The sequence below is a fragment of the Apiospora marii genome (genome assembly GCF_038362585.1).
Source record: "Apiospora marii strain CBS 49790 chromosome Unknown utg000001l_segment0_segment0, whole genome shotgun sequence".
Taxonomy (NCBI): Eukaryota; Fungi; Ascomycota; class Sordariomycetes; order Amphisphaeriales; family Apiosporaceae; genus Apiospora; species Apiospora marii.
In genome coordinates, this window is record NW_027117372.1 from 745,136 (window position 1) to 768,365 (window position 23,230).

General features: G+C 53.7%; 8 protein-coding genes across 8 annotated transcripts; 3 read left to right on the forward strand and 5 right to left on the reverse strand.

Annotated features, from left to right (window-relative positions):
• Window positions 1-233: 233 nt before the first annotated feature.
• On the forward strand, window positions 234-2,366 carry PG985_000261 (uncharacterized protein; the record flags this gene model as incomplete). Its single annotated transcript, XM_066820030.1, has 1 exon — window positions 234-2,366. The coding sequence occupies one exon, from the start codon at window positions 234-236 to the stop codon at window positions 2,364-2,366; it is 2,133 nt and encodes a 710-aa protein (XP_066690909.1).
• A 1,086-nt stretch (window positions 2,367-3,452) lies between these two features.
• On the forward strand, window positions 3,453-4,230 carry PG985_000262 (peptide methionine sulfoxide; the record flags this gene model as incomplete). Its single annotated transcript, XM_066820031.1, has 2 exons — window positions 3,453-3,813; window positions 3,881-4,230. The coding sequence occupies 2 exons, from the start codon at window positions 3,453-3,455 to the stop codon at window positions 4,228-4,230; spliced, it is 711 nt and encodes a 236-aa protein (XP_066690910.1).
• Window positions 4,231-4,948: 718 nt separating this feature from the next.
• Window positions 4,949-6,575, reverse strand: PG985_000263 (uncharacterized protein; the record flags this gene model as incomplete). The annotated part of the gene is given in 2 exon segments (XM_066820032.1): window positions 4,949-5,986; window positions 6,000-6,575. 2 exon segments carry the CDS (start codon window positions 6,573-6,575, stop codon window positions 4,949-4,951), a joined length of 1,614 nt encoding a protein of 537 aa, XP_066690911.1.
• A 2,026-nt stretch (window positions 6,576-8,601) lies between these two features.
• Window positions 8,602-9,707, reverse strand: PG985_000264 (uncharacterized protein; the record flags this gene model as incomplete). Its single annotated transcript, XM_066820033.1, has 2 exons — window positions 8,602-9,088; window positions 9,151-9,707. The coding sequence occupies 2 exons, from the start codon at window positions 9,705-9,707 to the stop codon at window positions 8,602-8,604; spliced, it is 1,044 nt and encodes a 347-aa protein (XP_066690912.1).
• An 824-nt stretch (window positions 9,708-10,531) lies between these two features.
• Window positions 10,532-11,896, reverse strand: PG985_000265 (alpha-ketoglutarate dependent xanthine dioxygenase; the record flags this gene model as incomplete). The annotated part of the gene is made up of 2 exons (XM_066820034.1): window positions 10,532-11,601; window positions 11,797-11,896. 2 exons carry the CDS (start codon window positions 11,894-11,896, stop codon window positions 10,532-10,534), a joined length of 1,170 nt encoding a protein of 389 aa, XP_066690913.1.
• Window positions 11,897-12,723: 827 nt separating this feature from the next.
• Window positions 12,724-13,904, reverse strand: PG985_000266 (NAD(P)-binding protein; the record flags this gene model as incomplete). The annotated part of the gene is made up of 3 exons (XM_066820035.1): window positions 12,724-13,371; window positions 13,441-13,665; window positions 13,740-13,904. 3 exons carry the CDS (start codon window positions 13,902-13,904, stop codon window positions 12,724-12,726), a joined length of 1,038 nt encoding a protein of 345 aa, XP_066690914.1.
• Window positions 13,905-16,123: 2,219 nt separating this feature from the next.
• On the reverse strand, window positions 16,124-16,877 carry PG985_000267 (uncharacterized protein; the record flags this gene model as incomplete). The annotated part of the gene is made up of 2 exons (XM_066820036.1): window positions 16,124-16,401; window positions 16,484-16,877. The coding sequence occupies 2 exons, from the start codon at window positions 16,875-16,877 to the stop codon at window positions 16,124-16,126; spliced, it is 672 nt and encodes a 223-aa protein (XP_066690915.1).
• Window positions 16,878-18,579: 1,702 nt separating this feature from the next.
• PG985_000268 (uncharacterized protein) lies at window positions 18,580-22,741 on the forward strand (the record flags this gene model as incomplete). Its single annotated transcript, XM_066820037.1, has 7 exons — window positions 18,580-18,967; window positions 19,060-20,319; window positions 20,975-21,208; window positions 21,262-21,363; window positions 21,424-21,733; window positions 21,787-22,336; window positions 22,727-22,741. 7 exons carry the CDS (start codon window positions 18,580-18,582, stop codon window positions 22,739-22,741), a joined length of 2,859 nt encoding a protein of 952 aa, XP_066690916.1.
• Between the last annotated feature and the right edge of the window lie 489 nt (window positions 22,742-23,230).

The following is a 23,230-nucleotide window of genomic DNA, read 5'->3' on the forward strand; positions in this document are numbered from 1 at the left end:
AGACTGGCGCTTTAAGCACGCACCCCAAGTCGCAGCTTTGGGCCTCAGGAGTTATGCTGGCACGCATCTACGATTGATGGCTGAGGACGGGGGAGACGTTGCCCTGGGTAGTCTCTGCGTAGCCTGTACCCTGGTCGCTGGAACAAAAGGATCTCCTTGTCCGATTTGCAGAGCTTATCAGCGCCTCCATTGCGAGTCACACCCGACAGAGGCGCCTCAAACGGCGGCAGGATATGAACGGGATGCTGACGGCCCTTAGAAGCGCCATCGACGGCGACGACCACCACGAAACCGCTGCGCTGGCCATGGTTCAACAGGTCTACCCGGATGCTCATGTCTCCATCCAGTCCGCGAGCGAGGGCCACATCAAGCTCATTGGTCGGCCTGACATCGCATACTCTGACATAAGCGAGGGCGTTTGGGAAGATAGCGAGTTCATAGACTCGATCATTCGGACCTCCAACTACCAGGACCTCAAGGCCACGCAGACCGTGCGGGCGATCGTCTCTCGGTGCGGCAGCTCTGACAAGTACCTGGTCGTGGCGTCAAATGATATCCAGCATATCTTGGACGATTTTGACGCATGGTTCGTATCCAAGGTTGCCGAGATCACAGCTACTACCATGCAAAATCGCCTGCTTCAACAGGCATTGCATGCTCGAGAAACATTCATTCGGGGCATCACGCACCAGCTTCGAACACCCATCCATGGTGTCTTGGGGTCGGTAGAGCTTCTCTCCGAGGAACTCACTGCCATGACACTGGCCGGGACCCCGCCTGTGAACTGGGGTGAAAGCCGGCATGCGCTCTCGCTGTGGGAGAATGTGGCAACAATCAGAAATTCGGGCCAAGAGCTCATGACCACCGTCAACAGTATCATCAAACACAACGTTTGGACAGAAAGCACGGCAACAAAAGTGCAGCTGGGCCCATACAATTTGGCCGGCATAGAACAAGATGTCATCAGAGATATAACATCACATCTTCAAAGGCCAGAGTTCCAGGGTGTTTCGATAGACTTCATCGAAGATCTGCCACGAGGTGGTCATACCATCCTCACAACCGATGCCCGCCTCCTCATCGAGTGTCTGCAGCAACTTCTCATGAATGCGATCCATGCAGTGTCCGATGTGCCCGCGGGCACGGTCTCATTGACCGTACGTTCATCAAACGAGTCCCCAAGGCTGACGTTTGATATCGTCGACAACGGGATTGGTATTGCCGAAGAGAACTACGCCAAGATTTTCGAGCCGTACGAGAAGATCAATCCTCACAAAGCCGGTGCAGGGTTGGGGTTGACACTTGCCAGCAAGACGGTGAATTTACTCGGAGGAAGTGTCAAGCTCCTGTCGTCGGCATTGGGAACAGGGTCGCATTTTCGAGTTGAAATGTCAGATCCGGTCCTGGAGTTTGTGGAAGATAAGAGCTTGGAAACACAACTTGAAAAGGCCCAAGAGTCGGGTACATTCCACGATATAAGAAACGGGTCATCTTTCGACCAACTCGTTAGCCGCACCGTCAAACACTTGGAAGAGAAAGGGCTCAAGCGCAGTGATGCCGCATCCGCCCGATACATTGTCACCGATGCCAACCATCATGACGTTGCTTGCATTCAGCTGCTATATCCAAGATGCGTCGTCTTGTGGCTATCGTCTCTAGACTCCTCGCGAGAAGCGTGGATGAAGGAACGCCAGATGCAACGCCGGATTGAAGTAAACGGGCCATTGTACCGTTTGAAGCTCGATGAGGTGATGCGCCAGGCAGATCTGCTATACAGCGCGATATCACCCGGCCCACCCAAAGATCCGGTGGTACTCGAGAAGGCGGCCACGATCCCGATTGTCAGCACGATCCAAACTCAGACTTCAGACAACGCACTTGTGCCGGAAGCACCTCCGTCGACAGAAACTCCCGAGGCTGAGGCTGGACGGTTCTCTGGGTACTGCCATCACTTGAAGCTCCGCGCACTTCTGGTGGACGACAACATGATCAACCTCAAAATCCTGCAGAATTTCTGCAAAAGGCGCAATATCCCCTATGTCACGGCTGAGGACGGGAACCAGGCGCAGGATCAGTTTGTGCAGGCTGCCGAGAACGGAGAGCCCATCACGTTGGTGTTGATGGACCTGCAGATGCCGAATTGCGACGGCGTCGAAGCGACAGCGGCCATCCGCGCGTACGAAGAGAAGCACGGGTCCTGCAAGTCGCTCATACTAATGGTAACGGGCCAGGATTCGGAAAAGGACAAGGTGAACTCGGAGAATGCGGGTGCGGATGAGTTTTTGGTCAAGCCGGTCGGCCCGCGAGTTCTGGACAAGCACATTAGTGCCTGCTACTCGTCTTACGATCCGCAGGAAAGGGGTTGAACACTTGATGGAATGCTGGAAATCCCATTGGTGCCCTTTTCTCTGTAATGCCGTAATGAACACCCGTCGAGGAAGCTGCCCAGGACACATGCCCAGCCGCAGGAGGTCCAACGAGGAATAACTTGATTGCTCGGGCAAGCCAGGACGAGAAGACACGGAGAGGCCATTGCACCGAACGCCGTCTCTTTGTTACCTTGGGGCGAAGAGCGGAGAAGGTTCAACTCATATTGAGATGAAGGGGAACAGACAGTGTTTCTTGGCCGCTACCTACCAAAGTAGCTCGAGCCTGAGGTTCTGCTAGAAGTACCAAGGTTGCCTGAGTTGAAGGGAGCCCCAACTGAATGGAAGTACTACGGACGTAGTACACTGATGTAAGCTACGATACGCAGTACCTACCTACCTGTTTGTTTTACAGCGACGAACGCATTATGAGGAGTAGGCGCGAGCGAAGCGGGGGACCTGAACAATGAGTAAGCACTGCGCATACCGTTTGCGTCGCTATGACTGGTTTCCAATACTAAAATACATACCTCCTAATACTACTAAGATCAACCGCATCTAATGATCACATGCTACATATTCCAAATCAATTGAGATGCATCTGGCATAGAATGCGATTCCTGAGTTGGGCGCAATGACTAGCTAAAGAGCCGAAGACCCTGAATTTGATTTCTACCAGACTGGATTGGGGCGGGCCCTTCCTGTGCCTCAATCTCAATATGGCAGTGTTGGGGTGCGCCGCTCGCTCATGGGCCGCCGCTAGCAGGCTAGTGTTAAAGCCGATGACAAATCCCGATAGGGCGGCACGGCGGGCGGCTGGGCGGTGGGCGCTCAAACACTGCTGCTTTGCTTTGCCTGCCCCTCACACGTCACGATTTCCTGCGCCGACTGCGCTTTTGCGACTCCAAAAAGGGAGGGGCACTAATGTGGGAAGGGTTCAATGGCGGAATGGATTTTCTACATTGCTATTACGAGAAACATATATAATAGCAATTGCGACGAAACCCATAGCTGAATTGAATTTTCGCATCAATCTTTCTCATTTCCCCCTCCTACCAAACCAATAAACTACCCGGCTCTACGTACATGACCCTCTCGGCCCTCCTGAGCCTCCTCAAAGACCTCGCCCTCGGCTCCCTCCTCGCCTACCTGATCCTGCACATGGCCTTCTTCTCGAACGCGCCCAACTTCATCTCCCGACTCTTCCGGCCCCTCACCACCACCACCCGTCTCGGCGTATCCGGCGCAACCGAAAGCGGCATGACCTCCACCACAATCCCCGAAGGCGCCGAGAAGGCCACCATCGCCGCCGGCTGCTTCTGGGGCGTCGAGCACATGTACCGCAAGCACTTTGCCGGCAAGGGCCTGTACGACGCGCGCGTCGGCTACATCGGCGGCGACGGAAGCAACCCCTCGTACCGCGAGGTGTGCGGCGGGAACACGGGCCGTACGTACTACCTACCTACCTCCCCTTCAACCCATGGTCCCATCAATAACTAACGCACCCCTCACAGACGCCGAAGCCGCCCAACTCATCTACGACCCCAAAAAGCTCACCTACCGCGACCTCCTCGAGTTCTTCTACAAGATGCACGACCCGACGACGGCCAACAGCCAGGGCCCGGACCGCGGGACGCAGTACCGCAGCGCCATCTTCACGCACGGGCCGGAGCAAGAAAAGGTCGCCCGCGAGGTCACGGCCCAGGCCAGCGCGCAGTGGTGGAAGGGCGCCGTCGTCACCGACATCGTGCCCGCCGGCCAGTGGTGGGACGCCGAGACGTACCACCAGCTCTACCTCGACAAGAACCCCGGCGGCTACGAGTGCCCCAGCCACTACCTGCGCACCTTCCCGCCGCTGACGTAAAGTGAAGTCGGGTGGCGGCGTGGCGAGGTTTACGAGAAGACGACAGGAATGAAGGAAGTGAGAAGAAGAAAGGACAAAATCAACTTTTGGCAACGCAAGCTGGCGGAGGAGGAAGCTGGCGATGACTGTGTTTTGGCAGGGAAATGCTCACGCAGGTAGTAAGTACGAGGGGCGTTCGTTACGGGTGGAATTCAGCCCGCTTCGTCGGGAGCATGCATGTACATTGGTTTGGGAATCTCGCGTCGGCTCACTACATACCCCTTATTATTGGTTTTTTCAACATATTCGAACTGGGCCGGGTAGCTAGGTAGCTTTGAAATTTATTATTTCATTCCATATTTAGATGAAATGCCATCTTTGTGTGCAATAATCCTCGCTGTATCTCCGGCATGCTGGCGCATGAAGGAAAACTGTTAATCTAACCGTACAATGTAACGCCTTGATGTATCATCTTCATGGTCTTATTTAAGCCCGACGATGACATCCAGCCCTGTGATAATCGAAGTCCACCGGTTTGGACATCTATGAACTTGATTCGGAAAACCACCGCAGACGAAAGTTGCCGCATTCGGCCTCCGCAACTCTAACCTCCATCGTACAGACAGAAACTCCAGCTGTTTGCCCCTCGCAAAGAGGTACAATGGTATCTGTGTATCAGACCCAATTTCCAGCATCACTAATGCACATGTCAATCCAGTCCAACTGAACGGCACTGATCTCAACCTGTCAGATCCTCATCGAGCAGTGGATCGGGGTCTGCAAACCACCCAGTGACTGGGTCGGCGCAGTGTCCCGAGTTCCAGGCAACGTATCGATCCCGACCTTGTGCTGCCCTTTCGGCCCAGCCATAATTTTTCATGCGCTCGAGGTTGAGTTCATTAACGACCGGTACATAGTGATCCAGCTGGGCCACGTTCTCAAACTGCCGGCAGGCCGCGCCAAGTTCGTCGCTGACTCTTACATATGGTCGCGGTGGCCGGAGATCTCGGTGGGAATCCCATTTGGGACAGAAATCAACATGGCCGAGGTCGAGCCACGTAGTGAGCGCAAAGCCCCATTGAAATGGCTCTGGAAGTCTGACAACGTCCAGGTGGAAGTCAGTCGTGCAAGCAGCACATGCGCCACCACTTCCGAAAGTGTCTAGAGCGTTGTTGGGAACTTCCGTCGACAGCGAAGAGGTCGAAGACGTCGCGTGGCCGGCGCCAATTTGGGAAAATCGGTCGAAGACGGAATTGCCGGCATTGGCCGCGACGTCATACGGTTCGTGACTGAAGCATTCTGCCGAACACAAGCCTGACGCAGGAATGCCAGTCACGTCTCCCCTATGAGCCTTCTTACATAGATGCGTCAAGAGCTGTCCTAACAATTTCCCATATCGCGAGCGCCAGGTCTGGTGTGGGCAGATGGTCAGCACCTTTGGATCGCACGTGGCAGATGGGTTGGGCAGATCAGAAAGCTGCTGGACAAATCGCCAAAGGGACAACGGTGTCTTGTCGATGGACGAAACGATGCGCTGCCGTCGTAGTAGGAGGTTGTCGCCACGATATCTCATCCGCAATGAAGTCTGGACCAGAATTCCGTTCTTGTACACCGTGGCGGTATTGTTCACTTGAGCCATAAGGTCAGCGTACTCGGCCCCTTGTTTGCGCCGTTTGGTGATAATTCGAAGCAGCTTCCGATTTGCCCGCGATGGGATATGATGATCCGGCGGATGATCGACGCATCGGACAGCCTTCTTGAGCGCAAATGCGCGGTCCTTGAAAGGGGACGAAGGGGCCGTGGAGGCGCTTGCATTTGTAGCAGTACACCAGATCAAGTAGGTCATTGTCCAGCAAACTCAGGAGAGCACTGCGGACCCGGTGTTTAGGTGAATCCACTTTCTTGACATAGTCGCCCAGCACTTTGGAGGCCAGAGGGGTCAGGACATTGGTGGGCTGGTCCGAGAGACCGGAGGAACTCGAGGCATCAGGATCTGACGTTTGGGGGCTCTCTCCTGTTGGGGGCTGAGCAGCGGACTGGATGAATCGCCCGAGTAACTCCTTGTTGACAAGGGCAAGCACGACGATGTTTGCGGGAGAGAGGTAGCTGGTGATGGAATCTAAGAGTTCTTGCGGCAGGTCCAGGAGTTTTGACCTCGCTGGGTGTGGCTTGCTGCGCACCGTCATGGACGAGGGCGAAAGTGAGGTGAGGCTAGTTCCAAGGGTTCCGGGCTTGGTGTTGGCAGCATCGCCACCGAAGTTGACGGTAGCGCCGGCGATTTCCACATCTTCATCCCCCGTGGATGTGTCGTGGGTTGCGCCCGTCACGTCCATGGCCTGGGGAAACAGCTGGTTCCAACTATCCATGTTCGGCGGGGAGGATATGCGCATAGACGAGACCCTCTTGACGAAGTGCGCCAGGCGCTTGGACTTGAAGCGCCTCACCGAATTGCTGTGGTGGGGGGAGAAAGAGAGGATCAGTTGTCAGCGGAGAAGTTCATGTCGCTTTGGTATGCCAAATATATGCGTGTACAATCAAACGGATGCTGGGATATGGTTCTCAAGGATTAAATTGGCATATAACAGTTTTGGGGGTGTTCTCCGGGGTGGGAGCGGGACGGGCAGGGAGGTATGAGGAAGAGGGAAGGAAATGCATGAAATGTTGACCAAACTCTATGGCGGTTATACCACTGGTTCGGATTTGATTCCTGGCCGCCTGTGGAATAATCATGGGTTGCTCCTGCGGGCGGGAAGGAGCTGCTGCTGCTGCCGCCTTTCAGAGCTGCAAATCATTCCTCGCCCATGCGATTGGCGGCTGCAGTGCCTTGTGCGCCTTCCAAGTTTTTGCCATGGGGAGAGAGAGTAAGAACAAAGTACAGGCTGAGGCAGGCGCATGACAACCCAGCCCGGGGGTCTGGGGATTGGACGGCAGGATGGGGAATTAATCGATCGAATCAACGCGAACCGAGGGGGTACCCGGCGTTAAGAGCCCTGTAAACTTCCGATCCATCGAACATTGAGGGCTCCGTTCAACATGGGTTGTATTGTAGGTAGGTCGGGTCGGGAAACACGAACAAAACCAGCGCAAGCACATGCAAATCGCACTCACATTGATCCATGCCTCTCCATAAACGTTCGCGACATGTTTTTTGGGGCGCCGAATAGATAGTATGTTGGTAGACAGATATAGCTGGGTTGAAACGATATATAGGACGACTGAATTCAACTATGTACCCGTCTCTTTGAGAAGGACGACCACCAGAACCGGAAGGCAGGAAACACACAAAGACGGGAGAAGAGAAGAGACGGAATCATCGAATGGTCCGGATTTCCAGACGATGCAGGCCGTCAAATAAGTAAAGTACTGACAGATAATGGAGATCAGGACATCAGTCTGGCCGACAGATCAGGTGTATTACATAGTCATAGCCATTTCCATTTCCATCCCAGCCTTCGGGCGCCATGGCGTGTTCCGTGAACATCTTTGCTGCTAAGGAGGCACACGAGCTGCAGTTGATCTACTAAGCGTCTCGGTGTCAGACAATTTTGACTTTGGCAGGATGAGAAGAGCAGAGGGCCAGACACTGCAGGTAATTAACCTACCTAACTCGTACAGTGCGGCAAAAGCATTAATGTAATGTAAGCAATCCCGTAATGAGCCATTCTGCTAATGCGGGCTCTCGACAGGCACTTACACCGGACCTGCAGGCTTCCAATTTCCCTCCCCAGCCGAACTGCTTTTCAATGCTCAGACGTGACTCTCCAAAAGAAACAGAACTCCCGCCCTTGGTGGATGTTCATTGGCAAGGCACGCCGTAGTCCCCGTTCTACAGGTCAAGTCTCGGCTAAACGTAGCCTTTGACTCGGAATTTTAAAAAAAAAAACGGCACACAGCACAGCACAGGCTCAGCAAAAATCAGAGCTTGAGTTAAAGGAGCGAGCGGTTTGCTAGAAAAGCTCTCGAAACCTTCTATCTACAGTTGAGATGGGCATAGATGGAACTTTGGACGGACAAAAAAAGACCAAGTTCGACCCAACCGCATCAAAGAGGCTGGTTGGTTGAATCGAAGACCGGTGTGGTTGGTACCCAGAAAACCTGCAAAATGCCATTCAGAAACATCTCAATGTGGGACAAGTCAGTGAGTCCATGTATGTTTTACATTATTCTAAACAAAATAATACATATCCCCCAGGCCGGTCCGGTCATGTTGCAACTGGTAATAACTCATCAAGAGAGGAGTTGCTTGCAGAGGGGAGTTTCGCTTTAAATAGTCTTTGGCTGCTCGTAATTTTAAGCACCGAAGGATGGCTTTCTTTAGCCATGAATTTGTTTCTTCTGCCGTAGGCACCATCGAGATCTACCCCTGGTCGTCGTATATCCCCGAGTCAATCATTACTTGCGTCGGTTTTGCTGCAACATCAAAATCTGCACCATTCGGATGAATATGTTAAGGAAGTCCAGCTCAAGCGAGATACTCTCGTTGACGGGATCCTTCTTGATGATTCCACGCTCCGCCATGCGGGCGTGGTGAAGAACCTTCTGCACATCGTACAGCGTGAAGCCGCCGAAGACGGCAAGACCACCGTACAGCCAGAGGTTCTGGGTGAGAGCCAGGGTCCTGGTAGCTGTGGCGGGAATCACAAGAGGGGCCAGGCCCGAGGCCATGACGATAGCAGCGCCAGCCAGCAGAGGGCCACCGATGTACATGTACTTCTCCTGCTTGGCGGTAGCGCCGACGAACGAGATGGAGCCCATCATGGCGACGGTGTACAGCCCAGCGCGGGCAATCAGGGCGGGCGGGGCGAATGCGAGCAGAGGAGCGACGAAGGCCGCCTGGGTAGCATTGAAAGCTGTCCACAGAGCGTACTTGGGAACGTAGCTAGAAGTCAAATATTAGCAGCTGCCGGGAAACCCCGACGCCGAGGCAAGGCAAATACTTACTTGTCAGGTTCAATCATGCGAGTGCCAATCATGGTGCCGAAGCTGAGGGCCATGCCACCGATCGCCACAGCCCAAGGGTTCGTCACCATCAAACGGTAGGCGAAGCCCGACATGACCATCTGTCGCGCGGTCAAACCGATGATGCCAATGCCGAGACCAGTGTGCATGAAGGTCGAGTTGAGGTATTCGCGCTCGAAGTAAGGCATGCCACCATCCTCACGGGTCTCCCGGTTGAAGACGGCGTTGATGGCGACCAGGGTACCACCAAAGATGGCTCCGCCGGTGAGCAGGCGACGCATCACAGAGCCCGAGTCGGCCGCAGGCGCACTAGATTGGTACTGGTATGAACGGGCCTGCGAGAAGGCATTTCGCGAGGTGGTTCGGAGGACGGAGCCCGCTGTGAGCGTCCGGGACGTGAAGAAGGTCTGTGAAGGCTTGCTCGATGCGCGATGGAACGAGCGAATGGGCGCATTGGTGCGCAAAGCCGTCTTGGTGAGCTGCGGCAGCTTTGTCGCCAGGCGCGCAGGGCCCGGTCGGACCGCCATGGTGAACGACATTTTCGGGACGATGATATCCGGGTTTCTCTGGGCGCAAACAAAATGGAGTTGTCGAAGAAGGGTAGAGTTTTGAGACCCGTGGATGGGTTGAAGTATCCGCAATGGATGGCAAAAATCACAATGACGATGTTCTAGAGGGGAGCTGGACAAGAGTCATCGATTGGTCACTTAACAATTAGGAACCTGGTGGAACATTCTTCCGCTAAAAGCTGCCCTGTCGGTTTCGGGTCGGGGTTCGGAGGTAAGAGCTTTGGTGGGGAGGCAGAGCCCCTCTATCCCGTAGCTACAGCGATGGCCAGTAGCAAGTAGTTCTGTTCTGAGCGCAGCGCTTCGGTGCCTGGCATCCGACTACCATGAGGAAAACTCCGTGAATAACTTTCATTGGGAGGGGATTATTCAGACATAAGTGCTATGCTATTTCCAGGATTTCTAGTCTCGTATCTTTATTTCTGCCCAAAAAGATATTCGGCAAGCTGATAATCTCTAAGACGTCTTGCACATATTGTACCCTAGGGCAGGAGGTGGTACGTAAGTCGCAAGCTGTAGCAGCTGTAGGTATGTGCTTAGGTATTCCACTTCTATCCTATTGTGAGCATTTACACCCATTGCAAGTCTACATCAACCATGCGTTCGATTACAGGGAATGCATCAAATTGCTATGATGGTAGGTACCCGTACAAGCTAGTAAATCACCTCGCCCTTAGGCCATTGTCCTGCCTTGCGCGCAAATGAGTACAAAAGCCTCCATCCATGGCAGAAGTAGCACCTAAGGTACATCCAAATCCAACTCAAAGAACCTCTCGCGGAGAAACGGCTGGTCATCTTCAAGCCGTAGCCGCCACCGCCCCCGTCCCCAACTGTCCCGGCAAAGGCCCCTCCGGGAAATAACTAGCCGCAATGTTGCACTGCCGGAACAGGCGGACCTCGTCCTCGGCAAACGCCCCGACGACCGAGTGCAGCACCCCGCGGTTATGAAACAGCACGAGGTCGCCCTCTTGCCAGTCGTGGGCGTAGACGCGCCGCGGCGCGATGCCGGGCCGCTGCAGGCGGTGCACGATATCCCGCACGCGCGCGAGGTCGTCCACCACAGAGCCGTCGCCGAGGTGCAGCCGCCGCACCGCCGACGGGTGCACCTGCAGCGCCAGCCGGCCCGTGACCGGGTTGCGCCAGCACATGGGCAGGATCTGGAGCGCCTTCTCGTCGACGGGGGCCGGCAGGTCTTCGGGCCCCAGCTCGCGGCCCTCCGACAGCAGGCCCAGCCCGTCGGACCGCGACCGCGCGGCCGACATCCACACGTAGGGGTGCGGCGCGTACTCGACCTTGGTCGTGCGCGCGAACTCCTTGTCGGCCTCGGACAGGGCGTCGTACATGGCGGCGCCGCTCACGAAGGCCGTGGTGCCGAGCGGGACGTCGAGCTCGTCGCCGGACCCGTCCTCGTAACGACACGTCTGGCGGCGGCCGTCGCCGGGCACCTTGACGGCCAGCAGGGTGGTGACGACGGGCGGGGCCAGGTCCGCGCCGTAGAGGGCGGCGTCGATGTGCCAGCGATAGAAGCGCGTGAAGTCGTGGTCTTCGTGCTTGGGCACGGCCGTCGCATGGAAGGTGCGGTGGTGCGGATGGCGCAGGCGCAGGTCGCGGAGCCCCTCGTACTCGTCCACGCGCCCGTGGCCAATGACCTGCACCTGCGGCTGGTGGGGGATGGTCCGCAGGTCCGGGTGCAGGATGCTGCGCTTGTTGCCCGTGGCGGTGTCGCCATGACCGTACTTGGACGCGGCGGCCGGGTCGAAGCGGTGCGTCAGCTCGTACTGCGCCTTGGGCGTCACGTGGCCCTGGTCCTTGAACACGAGCACCTGGTGTGTGAAGAGAGCTTCACGAATGGCAGCAAAGTCCGCATCTGTAATTTGCGAGATTGCCTATCAGCGTCTTTCCTCTTTGCTGGAAACAGAGATGGGGGTAGCTTACCGAGGAGGTTACCGATTGGGTACGGGTATTCTCCCTTTTATCCACAGTATCATCATTTCAAGGTCACTTGTTCATATTCCCATGGGGCTGAATACTCAAGATCATGGTGTTCTCGTTTGATTCTTACCATTCAGGTGTTCAAGGTCTACGTTAGAGACTGAAGCACCGAAGTCGATGCCCGACGACTCGGGGAAGGCAACTGGTTCCACGCGGATGTTCGATGCCATAATCGATAAAATGCTCGTCATAAGAGTGATGGGCCTTTTCGAGTTAAGGAATCTTGTCTCTGGATTCTGCACTCGCGTTTCGGGATTTGTCTAGGTGAGAGTAGTTTGGGACTTGAATGCTAGATTAAACTACTAGATGAGCTACAGAGGGGTCCCGTGTTAGTCTTTATGCTGCAGCGGTGCTACCGCAAAGCGCCGCTTCACCACTTAGCGACTCCTTCGGCGATGGCCGATGATACCCGCATTCGATAGTTTCTAGATAAGGCAATCTCGAAGATCCAAGAATATTACTTGATTGGATTCGGTCATGGGGAGCAACCAGCTGCGAGGCTCTGACCTTTGACTTTGGATTGCTCACAAGACCCTACAGAGGTATGCATGACTTAGTTTACAATTGGCGAAAGCCTATGGTCATATTTTCGCTGAAGTCGCCCGGACTGCGCTCCGCCCGTTGAATGTCAGCAATCAGTACGTTACTACTGCTCGCAAAGGGGCCCAATGCCATCGGAAGCTTTGCTGCAAAGATCAGTCTCATAATCTCCGCATCAATGCACTTGTAAATGCACAAACAGATGCACAACATACTCTCATCGGCCAGTCGGAATGCATTCGGGTAAGGTTCAATCTTCTACCGAAGGAAATCTCCGCCAACCGGACAGATGGCAGGCCCGCATTCCACTTAATATGGGCCGGCAGTGCTGCGTACAAGAAGATGAAGATCACACCGAAGAAGAAGAAGAATATGATGGTTGGTATCAATGTGGTATTTTTTTCATTAATTCATAGATTATACATGACTCGCTCGCTTATGTCTATTGGTATCGTTTTTAAATGTTGATGGCGATCTTGCCAAAGTGCTTCTGGGCCCACATGTAGTCGTAGGCCTCACGTGCCTGCTCCAGGGAGAACTGCGCCTTGTCGACGACGGGGTGGATGTCGTTGGCCTCGATGGCGGCAACCATCTCCTCCATCTGGGCCTTGGAGCCGACGAAGACACCGCGGGCGGTGCAGATGCAGCTGAGGACGTCGAGGATGGTCGACTCGGGCTTGGCGCCGCTGAGGAAGCCGATGATGCTGATGATGCCCTCCATCTTGATGGCGGCCAGCGAGTTCTCCATGGTGTTGGTGCCACCGACCTCGATGATGTGGTCCACACCCTGGCCGTTGGTGGTCAGGCTCTTGGCCGTCTTGCCCCAGTTGGTGTCCTCCTTGTAGTTGATGACGTGGTCGGCACCGAGCTTCTTGAGCACCTCACCCTTCTCCTTGGAGGAAGTGGTGGCGATGACGGTGGCGCCAGCAGCCTTGGCGAACTGCAGAGCGAAGATGCTCACGCCGCCAGTGCCCTGGGTCAGGACGTACTGGCCGGGCTTCAGGGGCTTGAGGCCGTACAGCGCGTTCCAGGCGGTAAGGGCAGCACAGGGAAGAGTGGAGCCCTCAGCGTGGTTCAGGTTCTTGGGAGAGCGAACCAGGCCATTCTATATTCCATCAGAGTCAGCCAGGCGCCCTGTGTGCTAGATATATCGGGGGGTTAAGTGGTTGCTTACCTCGCTGAAAGTGGCGTACTGACGAAGGGTTCCGTCCATGGTACCACCCAGACCGGTGGCAGCGGAAGCGGGGGTGATCTCGCCGAACTGGTGGCCCTGGTTGAACAGAGTGAGGACCTTGTCGCCCTGCTTCCATTGCGTGACCTTGGAGCCGACCTCGACAACCTCACCAGATCCGTCTGATGCGGCGACAACGGGTGTGTTCAAAGGGAAAGGGTACATCCCCTGGTAGGTTAAGTTAGCCCAAACGTGTTCTTTGCGAGCAACTCGTGGGGATGGGTTCCAGCAAGAAGACGTACCTTGGGGATAGCCAAATCACGGTAGTTAAGAGAAGCGGCGTGCAGCTTCACGAGAACCTCGGTCTCTCCGCACTTGGGGACCTCGGCATCGACAAACTCGAGGCCGTCCAGGTCCTTCTTCTCGGACGCGATCACCCACTGCTTCTGGTTGGAGGGAGGAGCCATTGTGTTTTGTTGGTTCGAAAGAGGTTGTTGTGTCTTGTGGCGGTAATAGATGGTTGTTTGTATGAGATGAAGAGGCAAACAAGTTAGGACGGATCGATCAGGAATGCGGGAGGCGGCCAGCCTTCTTATCCTGCATCGAAATGGCACCCCAACGAGGGGTCCAGGGGAAAAATGGGTATAAACCCCGAAGTTCGTCGTCCCACGTGCATTGCTAAGCCGGGACTTTTTTCCCACGGGCTGCAAGTTTTGCCTGGCATTGCTAACTCGATCCGCTTTCTTCTGGAACCTGTTTGAGTAGTCCGTGAAGTGTCAATATGTAACAAGACTACCAATAGTAGTGTGGCTGCACCGTCGTCCACTCAGAGGCGAGAGAGGAGCGGAAGGCCGAGCGGGATATTGACGAGTTGCTCCGCTTCTGCTTACCTTATCCCCATGTCATGGCCCATAGTACTGCTCGGCGTTGCCAGGTGCAGTAAGGTCGAACGACTCCGTTCATGCCGTCATGGACTGTGGGCTCCATCTTGGTCGTACTACGACCCACTAGGGAAAATAGGGAGGCTTCTGTCTTGCCAGTAACGCTGCGGCAGTTAACGGGTCGTCCGGCAGTCGAGAGGTAACTGTGGGGGCGATCTGTCCTTATCGGTCACATTCCATCCGTTTCCCTGAATTGAGCCAGCAGATCTCATGTTCGCCATCGCTCAGTGCTTGACGAATGTTCTTCTCGGCACCAGTTGCCAGTTCGTCATTGTCTCACGAGAAGGTGGGGGCTGTTATGTAGCACATCTTGAAGAAGCATAGAATCTGAGTCATTTGCAGCAATTGTAAGGTTGGACTGCCAGTATCTTTGGGATAAAGTCACATGAAAACGAGCACTCTGGTTGCAGTAACACGTCAGACGTCACCAAAAGCGGAGGAGTAACGGCACACCATGGAGGGGCCGCTAATGTTTTTTTTTTTTTTTCTGTATCGGCGTTAGGCTTTACCTAATACGGACTGGGGCAGCGACGGCCTCATTACTCAGCTCGGGAATAAGCCTCACTCTCAGTTTCCCCAGGGGGCAGACTTTCACCCGGTCTTGAGGAAGAAGCGGTCAAATGAGAAGTGCATTATGGGATGGAAGCTATCTTTTTAGTAGATCTTTCCCCTTGGCTATCTCGCTATGCAGTTCAATCTAGATCATTGCTGACTGCTGACAAGCGGCGGCCAGCCCGACTTACCTAAGTATCAAGCGCCTTGGCTCCACCCGCTCGGCCGGTTCCCTTGGTTTGGTGCCAGGAATAAATTTTCCCTGCAGTAGCCAGTAGCCTTTCACCACCAGTATCGGGGCTAAGATGCCTATCAACACTCGTCGTTCTCGTGTTTCACAAAAGGCAGGAATGATTAAACGTTAACTCCGAATAGAGAGCATGACCTGCATGTCCTATTTTCTGTCCGTTCGGCCAGGCATACATCCTCGGCAACATCCGTTGCCCCGGCTTCACAACCGAGCAGTGGCAATATACGTCATAGCTATATAGGTGTCAAGGTATTGCAAGTAACTGCCAATCCCGTGATTCTAGGTGGTCATAGAAGCTGCCAGACTGTCTGGTTTGCATGGCTGCATGCATAGTTACTAAGTACTGGTCGCCGGGTAGTCACTACACCCCTGAGACGCTTGGAGCATATTACATAGCTCATCTGGCATGGGTCGGGAAGTATACACTTGCCATGTGATCAAATAGTTTATATAGGCCAGCACAAGATTCACGTGATTGCCTCAATCGATGGGATATCGTTTCTGTATGTGTTGTAAGAATACGCAAGTTGTGCTCGTGAGAACCGGCTTAGAAGAGCAATCTCAAATTCCTCTAGCCCCAGGTTCCGAGAACGACAATTATAATTCAACCACATACATGTCAAGGTTTTGTGGAGGAGCACCGCGGTCAAAATGAACAGGCAGTATATTCATACGGAATGCAAAGGTATGTTCATTCAACACTTCTGCCGACTTTCACGTTCTAATATCTGGGGTTTACTTGAAATTTCAAAGTTCCAATAATATGTGCAGTGTTATAAAATGCAGACACAAAAGGGGTCTACCCAAGAAGAAGAATATAGTGTACAGCCCAAAAAGACCCAGTAGTTGTGACAGCTCTTTTCCCTAGCCAAGCCCCAACCCATCCTGCTGGACCTTTTCCCAACTCCACAGGAATACAAATGAAGACGGTGATGAACAACTCTTAGATGCCGAGAATGGAGTCGGGAATCTCCTTGGCCTTGTTCCACATCTTCTTGACGTCGAACTTGTCGCAGGCGTCGCCCTTGGCCAAGTGCTCCTTGACGTACTTCTCGTAGCTGCTCTCCGACTTGCCCTGCTTGAAGAGCATCTTGGCGACCTTGAGCAGGACGGCGCTGCCCGACTCGGCGGCGCGGATGCCGTTCACGCTGGTCAGGATCTTGGCGGCGTCCTCGATGGCCTTGGTCCAGACGGCGCAGGTGACCTGGCCGACGGCGGGGACTGTAGCGTCTATGTGTTAGCGTACCTGAACTATGGCAAGAAAGGGGAAAATGATAATGGGGATAAAGAGATTTCTACTCACGTGCAGCGACGAAGTTCTCGCCGGCCCAGTTGACGATGGGTAGGTCGCACTTGCAGTCGCCCTCGACATAGTCGTGCTTCTCGGGGTCGGTCCAGGTCTTGGTCTCGCGGCTGAAGCAGGTGACGCTGTGAGTCTTGCCATCCTTGGCGACCTCCTTGAGCTTGCCGCACTTGGGCTCGCACAGCTCCATGAACTGGTTCTTGTTCACGTTCAGCTGCTTGTAGATGCGGCATTTGCCTTGCTCCTTCATCCACTGCGTCTCCATGTCGTAGGCGGGCTGCGGGATGTTCTCCCGGGCCACGAGGCCGGTGAAGGTGCCGTCGTCGCGGGCGACGTTGGCGGCCGAGACGGAGCTCGTGGCGGCGAGGAAGAGAGTGGCGGCGGAGAACTTCATCTTGTATGAGAATGAGGAGGATCGAGATATGTGGATGAGTAGGTGGTGTATTGAGGAAGGCTGGGAAGATCTGCTGGATGATGCTGTTGGTGATGAGCAAGAGAATACAACTTACAGCAGGATGTTCTTCACCCTTAAATATATCGGTTCGTTCACCCTTCTTTGCGCAGTTGTTTGTCGTTCCCTGGCTAATCTCATCGTCTTACTCTGACCCCCACATGTCCTGTTGACGATCTTGCATTCAAGATCGTGGGCAAAAGCTTGTGTGGTCCATGGTGCATCCACATTCACGAAGTGGCTATCGTTGCTTTTGCGCGCGATAGTAAGACGCCGTCAGTGAGTTCCTGAGTTCACCTGATCTAAAGCCAGGCCGATCAGGCCTAGGCGTGGTGTCCCAAAATAAAGAACTGGGGCCGAGTCTGGGGCCGTTACACGACCACAGTAAGCATATCGTGCAAACAAACATCAAGCCAATCACATTGCCACACTCTGCTCAAGTCCATTGTTATTAAGCCATGGGTATATAAATAGTAATGCTACAGCCTGGCGCATTGGGTCCTGCCTATATTTCATTACTGTAACATATATATCAAACCAGGCTGGGAGCTAGCTAACTCGGCCGATCAGATCCTCCTGCGTATAGCTCAGTTGTAGTGGCGTCGATTCAAGCATGCGCCAAGGATATGCTCTATATGATGACGATATCTACTGCATTGCATATAGCCATCCGATTGCTAGAAGTCGGCAACAGTCCGATGCGCAAGTTGAAGGTTGCTTCAAGAGGTGGATGCTGCCGGTCTACGAAGTTTGTACTTTAGGCGGACCAGCAGCATGAGTAGCAGAGGTCAACTTCGAGGTCTGGCGACATCAATCGCGCCTTGTGAGAGACGTGAATCGACTTGGCTGATTGCAGCTGTTAGAAGTTCTTGGTAATCTGCGACAAGCAAAAGAAGCGACACCAGCAACATGCAACAGCAGCAGCATTGATTTGAGGACTGAAGCAATCACTTGGCGACAGAACCAAAATGAAACTCGCATTTCGAGGGTACAGGCCAAGGGAGGAAAGCACAAGCTATGAAATTACCAGGCGCCGCTTAGGACTCGATTTCGTTGCGTTTCCAGAGGATGACGATTTGACTCTGTTCGTTTTATTCTGTTGCTCAGGGGCCAGTTGCAATGTTTTAGCGGACACTGATGACCCGCACTCATCTCATTGGCGGTGCGAGCCAAGCGTGCATTGCGAGCTTGCGCTCCAAAGACTCGGGCCTGATGAACATGGTGCTAATTAATATTTCCAAGGTGACGTGCCAAACTTACGATGCATGCCATAATAGTTGTCTTTGTTTTCTTTCATCTTGACTTGCGATGATATACGTCAATTGAATTGGACGAGCTGGCCGCGGTCTACCTCATCAAGTCACTAGAAAATACGCCTTCATTGTCTGTCCGGGCACGTGCATTTGAGACGAGAAATCAGTCAGCATGGAACCCGCGAGGTGTCCGACTTTGGCTCCAGGGGACTGCTTAGCTGTCCAATGCGCCCGATCTGCTTATCGCGAAATTGGACCTCGAATAACTTGACCCCTTCTCAACACCCATTCCTGACATATCTCAGCGAAGACGCGCTGGTGTTTGGAAGCTGTATTTCGGCAGAGCTTTTTTTACCTGCTTTGTTTTCGTCAATTGGTGTGCACTTTCCAAAATGGCTTGGTCATACTCATTTGCCGAAATAAGCGATGCTGAGAAGCACGCTCGACGGCTATCGCTGGACAGATACGGCCTCTATGCCCAGCTTTCTTCTCTACTGCCGGTTTTCGTCGCTTTGATCGTGAGGCTCGTTGTTTGGCTATCTAGGCGGGAAACCCCTAACAGCGTCGCTTACAATGCCGTCCCGACTTCGCCGGGTGCCAAATACATTAGAGAAAGCACCACTGGCGGCTCTGTGGCTCGCATATTTCGCCGCATCTCCTGGTTTCTAGAGGACGACATCTATTTCTTCGGAACAAAACTGGGCAGAACAGACCAGTTCATTTTTGGTGGTCTATGGACATCTTGGCTCGTGTTCTTGTGCTTCGTCGGCACCGGCAATGGTACGTGAGATAATTGGTCGTTGGGTGATAACTTAACCAGTGCCTCATCTCTCGAACGCCACGTGTTGACGATCAACTGACAATTCGAACAGACTACAACCACCTGACTAAGAAGTTTGCCGCTATTGGATGCTCCCAATTCCCTATCCAGTACCTATTATCCTTGAAGTACTTGAATCCTGTCGCCTATGCCTTCCGTTCCTCGCACGAAGAAGTAAATCGGTGGCACCGAACACTGGGCCGCATCGTGTACTTCCTTCTTGCCGTGCATGCGGTACTTTACTCTAACAAGTTCGTTCAAATGGGGGTTGTGCAAAAGATGAGCACCAACAAAACTGTGCTACTGGGTTTGGCCGGCATCATTAGCATGTCGCTTCTGAACACCACGGCGTTGGCTAAAGTGCGCGAGTACTCATATCGAGTATTCTTTGCCACCCATCTCGTGGTTGCGATGAGTCTGCCGGTCGTCATATTCTTCCACGTGCACCACGCCAGGCTGTACATGATCGAGGCCTTGGCCGTGATCGTGGTTGACATCGGCGTCCGCAAGTTCTATACCGTTACCGCGCAAGCTTCGGTGGAGCCCATCCCGGGCACAAATCTCGTCAAAATCACCGCCACGGTATCACCCGAGATGGCGGCACAGTTCAAGGAAAGCCCGGGTGCTCATGCCTATGTGAATATTCCTGCAGCATCACGCCCGAGTACCAATCCGGTCTCGCCGTCGAATCTGGTGTTTGAGTCTATTTACAGCCCTTTCACTGTTGCTGGGGTCAACGAAGACTCCTGGGAACTCACCCTTGTTGCGCGTCAGCACCGTGGACCCATGACGCGGAACTTTGGCAGACTTGCTAGCCTGGGCGGAAGGGCAAATACAAGAGTTCCGTTGTGCATCGAGGGTCCGTACGGCGCGGCGAGGTATTTCCCCCAAACTATTGGTTTCAAATTCGATAGGGTGCTTCTGTTTGCAGGAGGGGTCGGTGCCACCTTTACGCTACCGATCTATCATTACCTCAATCGGGAACACCCTTTGACCCGTACCGAGATGATCTGGGCGGTTCGACAGCCGGGCGAGGCCACTTGGCCCACCTCGGAGCTCGAGAAGAGCATCATGGACGATGAGCGTGTTCACATCTACTTGACCGGGAACGACTTCGGGCCGAACGGCTCCAGCGGCGAGATCGAATTGAACCCGATGCATATGGGTGCCACACACGCTGCCATCAGCAACCGTAGACGTCCTGACCTGAAGAAGATCGTCGACGATGCATTTAGACAGGGTGTTGAAGACCGCGTGGCCATCTTGGTATGCGGACCGGATGCTATGGCTCGGGAACTGCGGGAGTACGTAGGTGCGTGGGCGAAAAGGGGGAGAGACGTTTGGTGGCACAACGAAGGGTTTACGTGGTAATGTTTGGCGGTCGTTTTTATAAGCGGGCAGCGAGGATAATGTTCAATAGCATTGGTACATCGGATGCATTTAAGCGCCGCAATATCACCTATTACATTTTCCGTCAAACGGGCTGACTGATGATATCATTACCACTTGTTACTAGGACGCTGGTGTTCCCCGGGTCCTGATTAGTCTTGCCTAAACACCGTTAAACCCGCGACCTCTAACTCCGCCCGGCGGTCGCCTCAAACAAAGCACATTGTAAAAGCAATATTGACTTCCTGATTTCAAAACAAGCTGATCACGATAGGGGCCTGCATCAGTAAATGTGATGGGCTAATCATAAGGCTATATTCTCTTTCAATATGTTTCCGTACCAATTTGACGGATATGCCTTTCCAATTCATCGACTCCACGAAAGTAGGGCGAAATGAACGGCGACTGATCCGGTCGCATGTTAGTAAGTCGATTCTCCCCTCTTTCCGTCGCGCTTGTGAAACGATACACAGAGGGGTTGATGGGAGATGAATAAGATTACATTCCTCGCCATGTATCCCTCCTGCTTGATTCCGAACTCGAGCCCCGAAATGCTGACGCCGAACGCTGGATTCCAGTGAAGGGCAGGAATACTGGGAAAGCGCACCCGACCAGGAAGGGACGTCCTCGCAACACGCCAGTAAAGCGCATTTTGGATCCGCCCTTTACCTCAATCGACACCATAAACCCCCGGCTCATGGTGTACGGCGAGACGAGAGTATTAGAGTTGATCAATCTGTACTGGTCCGACTTTTCGTCAGTATCGTTTCCTCACGAACTCACGCCCAAGTCACGGCCGCTGATCCATCGATGTAAGAATGGTCGGCTTCTTATGCCACGTACGTCCATACTGACGATGTCGCAGGGTTCAAGATTATAGCCGAGGCCCTCTACCCATCGGCGTTCTGCCAGGAATACGATTTGGTCAGCACCGTGTGGTTCCAGCTTGCCCTTCAAGATGAAGCATGTGGGTTCGACACACTACATACAAACCGAATTCATCAGTGCTGACGTGAAACACCATCAGACTGCCATCTCATGCTCGCCATGTCGGCGGCCATGGCCTCCTTCACCCTAGGGGAATCTCATTTGAGCCCGCAAGTCATGACCCATATGGCCCGAGCCTACCATATCATCAACAAAAGACTGTCGGGCCCGGAAGCCCTATGCGATGGCTCTATAGCTGTGGTCACGTCGCTGGCTATGAATGAGGACCTTCACCAGCAACAGTCCACCGCGAAGCTTCACTTTGAAGGTCTGCGACGCATGATCGAGCTACGGGGCGGCATGAGGCAGCTGTTCCTCATTAACCGCCACATTGGTCAGAAAGCATGGAGGTATAGTTTAATATTCTTGCGTGTATTCATAGGTAGTGACTGAAAGTCTCCAGGTTGGATGTCGAGTTCGCACTTCATTCCGGCTCAACCATTCACTTTCGCGATGATAGCACCCCAAACAGTATCGTGTTAGATGGTCTTCGAAGAGTCCGCGAAACAAGCCGAAAACATGATGTTCTGCCGTGGTTTCACGACACTTCTGCACACCTTCGGGATATCGCTCTCGACGTAATGGACTTCACGAAGTTACTCAACACCCGATCCACTGGCAACAGACTTTTCGCCCTGGACTACACGGACGCCCTCCTCGTACTCACCAGCTCAATCCTGCAAGTGGCGCCCGTGACCAGCGAACTTCACCACGGCCGTGACGATCTTGTGCACAAGGCTCTCCTAGCCTACACGGTCACCTTCCGGCCGGAGTACGGACGGCGTTTGGCGAAATACGATCTCCTAGGCCAGGGACTGCGGTCTAGCGCCCAGGCGTTTAGACCCAGCACTACCGCCGACTACGAGCTGCTGCTCTGGTGCCTGTTCTCCGGGGCCATCCAGGTCTTTGGCGAAAGCGAGTATGGAGAGTGGCTATCGCCGATGCTGGCGCGTGTATGTGATCGTCTCGGTCTCCGAACTTGGGCAGAAACCCGGGGTGTGCTAGGTAAAATTGCTTGGATCCCTTCGGTCCATGATCCATCTGGCGAGGCTCTATGGAGATCGATTATAAAAAGCAGTCCGCAGAGGTCCTTATAAGTTTTGGGGGGTCATGAACTGGCTATATACATCTTGCAGGTTGGCATGTTAGTCATCGTAGCAGCCCAAGTTGGACTGTGTCACAACTGCCAACACTAGACCACAGGATGATACCAAGAACCCCAATGAAGAAGCTTCGGATATTGGGCCAATGCGTGGAATACAGATAATAAAGGCAGCCGGGTTCCGTCAACTATCCGTCACTCGCGCCACTCAGATCTTGCTAATACATCATGTCCCGATTAGGAAGTCAATCTCTGATTGGTCAGATGGCTTCTTCGGGGCTGGAAGTGGAGATATTGCCGCTACGGGGGCGTCGGGAACTGGCACGATGAGGTCTTATACAACCCACATTGTCAGTTCTCATATACTTCCAGTGACATGCATGAATTTTCTGCCTGCCGTAAGGACATTGATGGCCCCCATACTCCGTACTACTCCCAATCGACTCCATTGCTCTCCCCCCCTGGTTCTTGCTAGGCCGATGCCATTGGCTTTGGGCAGGGTGGGCATGTTTACGGCAGGCACTTGACCTTAGGCCGACAGAGATCAGCATGCACGCGGATATAAAGCATCCATGAGATCTCGAGTCTTTCATTCAGTCTGACCTCATTGACTCATCTCTTACACTTATTTCTCTCTCTCTCTCTCTCTCTCTCCAGGCTCTTCAACCCACAAATTCCGCCCTCAGTAACCAACTAGTTTCATAACAGAATTGGTACCCCTTGCTTGACCAAAACTATTCATCAC